The 12,860-nt window shown below is 37.5% G+C and overlaps 1 protein-coding gene across 2 annotated transcripts in view; it reads left to right on the top strand.

The window, feature by feature from the left end:
* LOC140740537 (adhesion G-protein coupled receptor G1-like) overlaps positions 1 to 12,860 on the top strand; it is an 86,837-nt gene that overhangs the window by 32,030 nt on the left and 41,947 nt on the right. For both annotated transcript variants that reach the window (XM_073069784.1, XM_073069785.1), the window contains exons 3-4: positions 333 to 374; positions 1,900 to 1,935. In XM_073069784.1, the coding sequence (XP_072925885.1) occupies positions 333 to 374; positions 1,900 to 1,935 (78 nt within the window). The remainder of the gene's footprint in view (positions 1 to 332; positions 375 to 1,899; positions 1,936 to 12,860) is intronic.

Genomic DNA, 12,860 nt, shown 5'->3' with positions numbered 1-12,860 from the left:
GAATACAGATGAGATTCCCCAGGATTAACCGAGGCGGTTACTTGGATTGGAAGATTATAGCCATAAGGCCAGATTGGATAGGTTCAGCTTTTTCTCTTTGGAGCATAAGATCTCAGGACTGACCTTATGAAGTTTTTTAGAACAATGAGGAGCTTTGATGGGATAGATGGCCAAATACTTTATCTAAGTTCTAGAGTGTCTATAAGTAGAAAGCTGAAATTTAAGATCAATGAGATGAAATTTAACGAAGATCGGAGGGGTAAGCTTCCACTCAGATTCACAGCACTGCAGCAACTCCCTAATAATGGCTCTCTCTCTTTTTGTCTCTACAGATATGAGTTATGGAAAACCATGCAGAGGGGACGATGACAATGGTCAGTAAATTGAATATTAACATCATAAGAAACTTCCAGCTTTTTGAATCCTTTCATTTCTAGCCAAATCTCATTAAACCAGGAGCTGTCAGGGAAAAAGAAAACTCTTGAGAAAAAAGAGAAATGAAAATATTGGTTGATGTGAATGATGGCATAGCTTCCTATCATCTAAAAGTTTGACAAACTTCCATAGATATTTAGTGAGAAGTGTATTGACTGGCTGCATCACAGCCTGGTATAGAAGCATCAATGTCTTTGAATGGAAAATCCTACAAAAGGTAATGGATTCAGCCCAGTACATCACAGGTAAAGCCCTCCCAACTATTGAGCACATCTACATGAAACGGAAAGCAGCATTGATCATCAGAGATCCCCACCACCCTGGTCATGCTCTCTTCTCACTGCTGCCAGCAGGTAGAAGGTACAGGAGCCCCAAGACTTGCACAAGTATTCAAGAACAGTTACTACCCCTCAACTATCAGGCTCTTGAATAAAAGGGGATAACTTCACTCTGTCGCCCCATCATTGAGATGTTTCCAGAACCAATGATCTCACTTTAAGGACTCTTTATCTCATTACCTCATGTTCTTGTTATTTATTGCTATTTATTTATATTTGCATTTGCACAGTTGGTTGTCTTCTGCACTCCGGCTAATCTTTCATTGATCCCATAATAGTTACTATTCTATAGATTTGCTGAGTATACCCATAGGAAAATGAATCCCAGGGTTGTAAATGGTGATGTATATGAACTTTGGTCATAAATCGACTTCGAACTTTGAAATAAAATTTTCAGATTTCCAACATTGACCATGGTCCCCATGAAGAGTCAGATGGTCATTAACTTAATTTTTATTGTTTGTTAGGTCTCCTAACTCCTTGAATCCTCTGGTAAGAGGAATAGAAAGATGAAAAATTGTAACTTTTGTTCAGTCTAGGAGTTGGATAGAGTGTGAGATCTTGCAATTTAAAGTTCTGCTTCAGGTTTTCCAAATATTATGAAGAGCCATACCCTGAGCGATGACCTTTGCTGCACTACAGGGGAAGATAGCAGTTGGGTTTGCATAGTAAAAATTCCACAATCTACAGATAGGTAATTTATTTAAAGCTCTCCTCTATGGTGTTGAATGTAGGATAAAATAAAAGGAGTAATTGTGGTAATAGGATGTACTTTCTGACACTGCAAGATAACTACTCAATTCCAGCTTCCATCTCCTTCTCCTGGCTCTGCCGGGACCTACACTCCTATTGATTTGTGCAATGGCTTTATGGAGCAACTGATAGAGACCCAGGCATTCACCACATCCTGGCCAGGGTCGCCATTCACAGGTCCAGGCAAAGGGGAGTCAACAGATAAATTAGTGGCATAATTCAAAGCCACTAACTGTAGATAATGTGATTTGTGGAATATTGTAGAATTGTAGCAATGTAATATTATAATCAACGTGCTTTAAGAAAGGGGAAGAACAGTTTCAACAGTCTTGCAACAACTCTACACAGTGGCCTTTTCTTTTTGTTTCTACAGAGTTGTGTTGCCAAAATCAATGTAAAAAGAATAAAGGTCAGTAATTTTTAACATCTCAAAAAACTCCCAGCTATTGGAATTTCTGCTCTTTAACTAAATTTATGAGAAATACCAACAATCAGGAAAGATCAGCAATCTTGTAATTGTTAACTTATTTGATCAATGTAATTCAGAATGAGATACTTTGGAAATGATTGCAGTCTGGGGGAAAATGTCACCTATATTTGTGTGGTAAGATCCCACCTCAGGCATTATGGAGCATGGTACAGAAAACAGTGTGAGACCAGTAGTGCTCTGGTTGGCCGGGCAGGAATCCTACAATCTGCTCACCAACGCTGACCTTGTCCTCTGCTTTAGTCCACCACTAATCCCATGAGCGATCTCCTCCCATTGTCACTCAACATGACCAAGGATGGCTGCCACAGTCCCAGCAAACTTTGGCCTCTCTCCTTCTCCCTAGCTCCTTAACCAGGGAGTCTGGATCCACACCAAAAACTAGATATGTACTGCAAATCTGAAATTAAGAAGATGCTGGCAGTGATCAGCAGGAGGAGAGGCATTTGTGAAGAGAAACACCAAAGTAATGTTTCTGCTCAATCACATTCTTTAGCTATAAAAGAGATAGCATTAAATTAAATCTTACTTAATTTTAAATTCTTATTTAAATTCCTGATGATTAACTGAATGTAATTCACAGATGACATGGGATTTGTATTTTGGTATTGGGGCTGTAGATCTGGTGGCTCAATAACTAACTCTACCACTGCATCCCATTACCTTCCCCCCCCCCAACCCCACTCAAATAAGATGCACTAGGAGAGAACAAAGAGAATGATTGATGACAGAGAGATGAAAATTCAGAGTGGGCAGAGCAAGTTTTTTTCCACAGAGAATGGTGGGTGCCTGGAACGTGGTGTGACTGAAGCAAATATGACAGAGGCATTCAAGAACCTTTTTGCAAAGCACATGTATGTGTCTGTGCACAGAATGGATGGACATGGGGATTGAATAACAGAAGGGATTGGTAGAGGTGGACATTTGATTACTAATGGAATGAGTTCTATACAACAATGTAGGCAGAAGGGCCTGTAACTGTGCTGCACTATCCAAAGGTCTATATTCTATGTTCTAAAGGGATTAACATGCTGTCAGCAACATCTCTCAACAACACACACAAAATGCTGGAGTAACTCAGCAGTTCAGGCAGCATCTACGGAGGGGATTGAGCTATTGAATGAACTATTGACGTTCAGGACCAAGACCCTTCATCAGCACCTGCTTCCTCTACTGAAATTTAAAACATCCTTGATGTTTATCCCAAATTTCTCAGAACTATCACCAGTTGTATGTTGGCTTTCCGTCATTTACGACAACAGAAGAGTTTTATAATGAAAAGGTTGTTGCACTGGAGCAGTTCCACTCTCTCAGCCTCAAAAATCTTTGTCCAATGGTACAGAAAATCATTACGACTGGAGACTTCCCTGGCTGCAGTGGCCAGCCATGACGCCTTCTGTGTCTTGTCCTGCCCTTCACTCTCCACAAAGCATTGCAGCACCACCTTCTTGGCCATTGGATCTTGCAGTCGATCTCATCTGCCCAGTCCGCCAGAACTGGCTTTGCTTGCTGGGGTAGGCATATCCCTTTCTCACCGGGGCTGGAGGTTCCCGGCTGCCCTCACTTGGTTTAGCCACCTGTTGAAGCAACGTACTGCGGTTCGGCCATTGTCGCATGCAAACAGTTACTTGGAGCCACAGGCAAGAGCTGGGTGGCAGGTGATGAGCTGCCCTTGGGCAGGACATGACAAGCCCACCACCAGAGATGCTATCCCACCCCGGAAACCCCATACCCCCACACATCCCAGTTGTATACAGTGTTAGTTTGTGCACACATTATAATATGGAGCTAGAGATATTTCCATCGGGGGGGGGGGGGGGACGTCACGTGATGACGTAGGATCGAGACGTGCGGATCCAGCTCTCCCGTAAAAAATCAGTAAATCATTGTTTAAGTGAAGAAAAGTCTGTAAATACTTTCTAAAAGTTACTTATAAACTACTCCAGATTGTTTCAAACTATGACTCATAAACAGAAGATGAAGAAAACTATTACCTTGAAGACAACGCAAGTTGGAACAGAATCAAGGCCCGCTGCTGCGAGACGATCGCGAGCTCAAGTGCATTTTGCCTCCGGCGATACAGAACAGGAAGCTGTGGCAACGGCAACCATTTTTAGGGAAGGAGATTAACAAGAACTGCGCAAACATGAAAGAAGATGCATGCGCAAACGCGAGCAACCTGAACTACAAATCCCAGTTATGACTGAAAGCGGAAGTGAAAGTGAATCTGAGGTAGATTCAGATTCTTTGGATAAATCAGACGAAGATGGAGGTAAAAGCTTTTCTGGGAATATAGAAAAAACTTTGATGCAAATAATGCGTAAATTAGAAAAATTAAACACATTAAAAGAAATCAAAAAAATATGAAAAATATGCAGATTATGTTTGATAAAATGATAAAAAGACAGGATAAAATGGAAAAGAGAATTACAGACTTGGAAGTCACAACGGGAGACATGGATGAAAGAATGAATAAAATGGAAGATAATATCTCTGCCTGGACATCAGAAAGAAAACAATTGTTGGAAAAAGTGGGTGAGCTTGAAAATTTTAGCAGACGAAACAATATTAAGATTGTTGGACTTAAAGAAGATATAGAAGGAGAAGATCCAATAATTTTTTTTCAAAAATGGATCCCTGAAAACTTGGAAATGGAAGAAGGAACTCTAATTGAAATTGAAAGGGCTCATAGAGCCTTAAGATCAAGACCTCAAGCTGATCAAAATCCACAATCAATTTTGATAAAATGCTTAAGATATCAAGATAAAGAAAAGATCCTGAAGACGGCTGCCCAATGTGCCAGAAAGAGAAAAGGGCCATTGATGATAGAAGGGAACGCAGTTCTTTTCTATCCTGATATAAGTTATAACCTTTTGAAGAGATAGAAGGAATTTAACCCAGTGAAATAAACTTTATGGGAAAAGGGTTATAAATTCATAATGCATCACCCAGCAACACTGATAATTTTTTTGGACGATGGAAAAAGAGTTTTTACCGATTAACGAGAAGCGGATGAGTTTGCACAAAAACTCCCAGATATTTGTTAACTACACATAGAGACTTCAAAGCGTGATGGATTAGAGCTGAAGACAGAGACAGTGAATGGAATTGATGGACAATTAAGGATGATACTGGGGGAGAAAGGCAAAATCTGAGAAATATTAATTGAGAGTATTTTTTTTCTTCTCATATATATACTTTTTCATGTTGCGGGGGAGCTGGGGGAGCTTTGGATCGATTGCTACGGGATTCACATGTGTAATCATGGCGATTGCCATGACCCGTACAACAGAGGGGGGTAATGTTGTGTTCTTTTATATCCACAACATTAGTAGGGGGGTATTTTGTTTTTTTCTTTATAACCTATTTTTCTTCTAACTTACTTTCTTTGCCTGGATGATTGGTGGGGACACACATAGCAACATGGAGAATTTTAAAAAGACTCCCCAAGGTACCTCGAAAGTTGAAAGATTAGGTATTATTATAGATTGGAGTAACCCAATTAAAAATAATGACTAATTTACTGAATTTTTTAAGTTTTAATGTTAATGGGCTTAATGGACCGGTGAAAAGAAAAAGAATCTTAACATACATTAAGAAAATGAAAATAGATATTGCTTTTTTACAAGAAACACACTTAACAGAGATAGAACATCAGAAATTAAAAAGAGATTGGGTTGGAAATGTTATTGTGGCTTCATTTAACTCAAAGGCGAGAGGAGTTGCAATTTTGGTTAATAAAAATTTACCAATTAAAATACAAAATATATTAATTGATTCAGCGGGGATATATGTAATTATACATTGTCAATTTTTTTCAGAGCTATGGACTCTTATGAATATTTATGCAGCAAATGATAATGATGTAAAATTTATACAAGAGGTCTTTTTGAATTTGGCTAATGCACATGACAAAATATTAATAGGTGGAGATTTTAACTTTTGTCTAGATCCAGTTTTAGATAGATCAACAAAGGTTGTCACAAAATCAAAAGTAGCAAAATTAACTTTATCACTGATGAAAGATTTAAACTTGATTGATATATGGAGAAGAATTAACCCAAAAGAAAGAGATTATTCATTTTATTCAAATAGACACAAAACTTATTCAAGGATAGATTTTTTCCTATTAACAACGAATATTCAAGACAGAGTGAAAAATATGGAATATAAAGCAAGAATATAGTCAGATCATTCTCCTTTGATAATGACAATGATAATGATAGATAGAGGAATCAATTTATAGATGGAGATTTAATTCAATATTATTAAAACGTCAAGATTTTTGTGATTTTATGAAAAAGCAGATTCAGGTTTTTTTTAGATACAAATTCACATTCAGTTGATGACAGATTTATATTGTGGGAAGCAATGAAGGCATATTTGAGAGGTCAGATAATAAGTTATACTTCTAAAATTAAGAAGGAATATATGAAAGAAATAGATCAATTGGAAAAAGAGATTACAAAATTAGAAAAAGAATCTCAAATATATATGACAGAAGAAAAACGAAGACAACTTGTTAACAAGAAGTTACAATATAATACACTTCAGACATATTGGACAGAAAAAGCAATTATGAGAACTAAACAGAGATATTACAAACTAGGTGAAAGATCACATAAGGTTCTTGCTTGGCCGTTAAAACAGGCCAGACTTCTAAAACGATAAATGCAATTCGAACAAGAGTAAATAAAATTACTTATAAACCTTTAGAAATTAATGAAACTTTTAAGAATTTTTATTCCGAACTGTATAAATCAGAATCACAAAAGGATAATGTCAAGATAGAAAGGTTTTTATCACAAATAACTCTTCCAGAATTGAATTCGGAAGAACAGAAGGGATTAGATATGCCTTTTACATTAAAAGAGGTCAAAGAAGCTCTAGAATCATTTCAAAGTAATAAATCCCCAGGAGAAGATGGTTTTCTGCCCGAATTTTATAAAACGTTTAAAGATTTATTAATTCCTCCTTTTATGGAGTTTATACACCAAGTGGAAGGAACGCATAAACTTCCAGAATCTTTTTCGACAGCTATTTTAATAGTATTGCCAAAAAAAATAGAGATCTTTTAAAGCCAACATCATATAGACCTATTTCTTTGTTAAACACCGATTATAAAATAATAGCAAAAGTTTTATCTAACAGATTATCTAAATACTTACCAAAATTAATACATATGGATCAAACAGGATTTATTAAAAATAGACAATTGGCAGATAATGTAACCCGGTTACTTAGTATAATTCATTTGGCACAAAAGAGGGAGGAAATGTGTGTGGTAGTTGCTTTAGATGCAGAAAAAGCACTTGATAGATTGGAATGGGATTTTTTATTTAAGGTATTGGAAAAATATGGATTAGGAGTATCCTTTATAAAATGGATTAAAACCTTAAATACCAATCCCAAAGCTAAAGTAGTGACAAATGGTCAAATTTCAACACCATTTCAGTTAACAAGGTCAACTAGGCAAGGTTGTCCATTATCACCTGCTTTATTTGTGTTGGCAATAGAACCAATAGCTGAATTAATTAGAATGGACCCAGATATTAAGGGTTTCAGAGTTAACCAGGAGGAATACAAGATTAACTTATTTGCTGATGATGTTCTGCTTTATTTAACAAACCCATTGTACTCGTTGCATAAATTATCCTCTAGATTAGAAGAATATGAGAAAATATCAGGCTACAAAATAAATTGGGATAAAAGTGAAATTTTACCTCTTACTAAAGGAGATTATAGTCAATGTCGATTAATAACTCAATTTAGATGGCCAATAAACGGTATAAAATATTTAGGTATAAGAGTTGATAATGATATAAAGAACTTATATAAATTAAATTATTTACCATTATTGAAAAAAAATTCAAGAAGATCTTGATAAATGGATGATATTACCAATAACATTAATAGGTAGAGAAAATACCGTAAAAATGAATATATTCCCTAGATTACAATACTTATTCCAATCACTACCAATACAACTACCCCAGAAGTTTTTTCAAGAGTTAAACAAATATGTGAGGAAGTTCCTTTGGAAAGGTAAGATGTCAAGAATATCGTTGGAAAAATTGACATGGAAATTTGATCTAGGACGGTTACAACTTACAAATTTTAAGAATTATTATAAAGCAAATCAACTTAGATTTATTGTATCTTTTTTTGATAAAGATAAACTGGCATGGATTAGAATAGAACTAGATAAAATATGAGAAAATACACCAGAAGATTTTATATATAAATGGGAATCTAAATGGATACGGGAAAAGAAAAAATCTCCTATATTAAAACATTTGATTGATTTATGGAATAAAATAAATGTTAATGATGAAATAAGGAATTCTTTATTAGCAAAGAGATCTTTAATTCAAAATAGACTTATTCCTTTTATGATGGATAATCAACTTTTATATAATTGGTTTCAAAAAGGGATTAGATATATAGGAGATTGTTTTGAAGGAGGTATATTAATGTCATTTGATCAATTAAAGAATAAATATAAAATATCAAACAACACTCTTTTTTGTTACTTCCAATTAAGGGCTTATTTAAGAGAAAAATTGGGTCAAACAATGTTATTGCCGAAATCTAATGAAATAGAAACTTTAAATCAAAAAGGAAAAACTAAAAAACTTATTTCTTGTATGTATAGTTTGATTCAAAAACAGGCAATTAAACAAGGAATTCATAAGTCAAGACAAAAATGGGAAAATGACTTGAATATTAAAATTGAAGAAACAAATTGGTCAAGACTATGTCTTGATAGTATGACAAATACAATAAATGTCCGGTTAAGATTAGTGCAATATAATTTTTTACATCAATTATATATTACACTACAAAAAATAAATAAATTAAACCCAAATTTATCTGATCAGTGTTTTTGATGTAACCAAGAAATTGGTACTTTTTAACATTCTACTTGGTCTTGTTCTAAAATTCAACCTTTTTGGACAAATTTAAGAGTTTTACTGGAACAAATTATTGGAACACAACTTCCGCATAACCCAATATTATTTTTATTAGGTGATATTGAAGGGATAAAACTGAAACCCAAATTGAATAAATATCAGAAAGAATTCATAAAAATTGCACTGGCAGTAGCCAAAAAGGCTATCGCAGTTACTTGGAAATCGGATTCATACTTAAGTATAGATCGTTGGAAGAATGAAATTTCCAGCTGTATTCCACTTGAAAAAATTACTTATAATTTAAGAGATAAATATGAAACATTTTTGAAATTTGGCACCCTTATTTACAAAAGACAGGATTAAGTATATAGGTGCTCCGAAGATAAAATAATTGGTTATTTGGGGAAAGAAATAAATATATATACTAAAGATATTATGAACTCTGTGGAGCATGTGGGGATCTTCTGATATCCAGGCATTCTTTCTTTCTTTCCTTTTTCTTTTAGGGATGTTAGGGGGGAGGGGTTAAGGGGAGGGGGGAAGGGTAGACAATTTTTTTTTCTTTCTGTAATTATTTGAAAACTCAATAAAAAAAAATTTTAAAAAGATATTTCTATCAATATTCTACATTCCTGCTTTTACAATTTCGGACCTGTGGCCACCAGTACTGAATGCAGCTGGTGTGCAGTGACCTATGTCTATCAGTAGTGCATCCGCGTTTAAAGATTGACTTGTTCCCACCAGCCCGGTGACCAAGTGATGTACAACAGATTGTCCACTGGTACTGTGCCCAGTGTAACACAGTGACAGACCTGTCTGTGTCTATTGGGTGCATTATTTGAGCCTCATCCTCTATGATGTTTAATGTGGATAAAGGATAAAATCTGCCTCATTCATCCTTGAGTGGAAGCACAGGATTACTTCAGAGTAGGTTGATTCTTGGTGTCCAACACAGAAAATAGAAGAATAAGAATTAGCTTCATGCACCCATGCTGAGCTCATCAGCTTTATCCAAAGCTTACCCAGTTATATTCCTCAACTCTTCCTCCACTACATTGACCATTGTCCTGGTGCTGCTTCATGCACCCACGCTGAGCTCATCAATTTTATCACCCTTGCCTTCAATTTCCACCCTGCTCTAAAATTCACTTAGTCCATCTCTGACAGCTCTCTCCCCATTCTCGATCTCTCTCTTTCTGCCCCCATCTCTGGAGACAAATTGTGAACCAACATCTTCTATAAACCTACAGATTCCCATGGTTATCTTGACTATACCTCTTCCCACCCTGTATCCTGTAAAAGTGATCTTCCCTTTTTTCAGTTTCTTTGCCTCTGCCACATCTGTTCCCAGGAAGCAGCTTTCCTTTTCAGGACTTCAGAGATGTCCTCTTTCTTTAAAGAATGAGGTTTCCCTCTCTCTACAATTGATGCTGCCCTCACCCACATCTCCTCCATTTCTCATACATCCATGCTCATGCGCTTCCCTCTTGTCCTTGCCTACCACCCCATCAGCCTCCACATCCAACACATTTATCCTCTGCAACTCCACCATCTCCAAAGGACCCTACTATTGAACATATTTTTACCTCCACCCCCCTTTCTACAGGAATCACTTCATCCCCACTAATCTCCCTCCTGGCATTTATCCCAGCAAGTGGCCTAAGTGCTACACCTGTCCATACACCTCCTCCCTCACCTCAGGGCCCCAGGCAGTTCTTCCAAGTGAGGCAACACTTCACTGCAAATCTGCTCAGGTGTGTCCGGTGCTCCCGATGAAGCCTCCTCTGCATTGGTGATACCTGCCGTAAATTTGGGGACCGCTTTGTCGAGCACCTCCCACCATCTGCCACAAGCGGGACATCCCAATGGCCAAGTATTTTAATTCCCATTCCACCATATAGGTGCATGACCTCCTTTTGTGCCAAGATAAGACCAGCTCTGGGTGGAGGAGTAAACTTGGAGTAAACTCCAACCTGATAGCATGAATATTGATTTCTCATTCCGGTAGACAAATTCCTCCCCACCTTATTCCCTACTCCGACCCATTTTACTTCTTTCACCTGCATATTACTTCCCCCAGGCCTCCCTTTCTCCCATGGTCCGCTCTGCTATCCCATCAGGTTCTTTCTTCTCCAGCTTTTGAATTTTCCTACCCACCTGGCTTCATATATTACCTTCCAGGTAGCTTCTTTCCCCTCCCCCCACCTTTTTATTCTGGCATCTTCCCCCTTCCTTCTCAATCCTGAAGAAAAGTCTCGGCCTGAAACATCGACTGTTTATTCATTTCTGTAGGTGCTGTCTGACTGGCTGAGTTCCTTCAGCATTTTGTGTGCGTTGCTTTGGATTTCCAGCAAACGCAGACTTTCTCATGTTTAGAATATGAATTAGGATCAGAAGAAGTTTAAACCTCTCCTAGATCCTCTTATGTCAGTCAGCGAGGTCATAGTTAATGTTTGATTTGAATGCCAGGTTCATCTAGTACTCATATATCCTCCAGTTCTGCTGAGATCTAAACTCCACCTGATTTTGTGCATTGAATCTATGGAGCAACTAGGCACCTACAATCCTTTGATGCACCAAATCCCAAGGATTCCTTAAAGTTGGTGGCTTCCTAGATGCATAGCTTTGTGCCCTGGAATTGCAAGAGTGAAAATTTCACTTAAGCTGAGCCAAATACAGGTTCAACCCCAGGACACCTGTTCACCTGACATGGAAATGGACCTCCATTCTACCATGGTATAGCTCAGCCACCTGCCTTGCAACCTCAACTCACTCTTGCAGTTCCTTTACCACACCCATTGTGTCAAGGCTAGTCCCTCACCTGCCTTCTCAAGGACTGTGAAGGATGGTCATAAAATGTGGACTTGCCAGCAGATCCAATTGAACATACAGGTTATCAGCAAAATTCAAGTCATTGACTATCAGAGAAGTTATTAATTGTTCTTCATAACATCACAGCTTCATAACCAGTGAAATATAATATTTACAGATTTTCAATTTTCATTGTCTTCCTTTTAAACTTCATAGATTAAAATATCCTTAAATCATCAGAGTGCTAGTGATTTAATTTTTCTTGTCAGTATGATCCTCCAGCTCCTTTAGTGACCAAAGGTTAAATAGAAATGAAAAGTTGTCATTGTAAACATAGAAACATAGAAAACCTACAACACAGTACAGGCCCTTCAGCCCACAAAGCTGTGCCAAACATGTCCCTACCTTAGAACTACCTAGGCTTTACCCATTGCCCTCTATTTTTCTAAGCTCCATGTAGCCATCCAGGAATCTCTTAAAAGACCCTATCATTTCTGCCTCTACCACTGCTGCCGGCAGCCCATTCCACATACTTACCACTCTTTGCATAAAAAACTTACCCCTGACATCTCCTCTGTACCTACTTCCAAGCACCTTAAAACTATGCCCTCTCATGCTAGCTATTTCAGCGCTGGGGAAAAGCCTCAGACTATCCACACAATCAATGCCTCTCAGTATCTTACATATCTATCAGGTCACCTCTCATCCTCTGTCACTCCAAGGAGAAAAGGCTGATTTCACTCAGTCTATTCTCATAAGGCATGCTCCCCAATCCAGGCAACATCTTTGTACTTCAGCCTAACAATGTGAAAGGCATAGATATGCCATGATTTAAAAGCCCTGCCTTGTGAATCACCCGAGAGAGTGATCCTCGGTGTCCTGGAGAGAAACATGGCAGATGGAGTTACATAAGAAGATCTCACTACCAGCAATAGAGTGAATTATTTAAAGCTCCTGCTTTAAATAATGTTGGATATAGGAAGACTGTAGGTACCATGACACTCCCTTTCCTGCATGGAGGCTTTGGATATTTTCAGCACTATTGGCTCTTGCTGTACAACATAAAATGCAGGGAAGGAGTGTAAACAACAGGGAACATCTACTCCTCTCCTAGAGCATGTT

The sequence above is a fragment of the Hemitrygon akajei genome, chromosome 17 (genome assembly GCF_048418815.1).
Source record: "Hemitrygon akajei chromosome 17, sHemAka1.3, whole genome shotgun sequence".
NCBI lineage: Eukaryota > Metazoa > Chordata > Chondrichthyes > Myliobatiformes > Dasyatidae > Hemitrygon > Hemitrygon akajei.
This window is presented reverse-complemented; position numbering and strand designations above follow the sequence as displayed.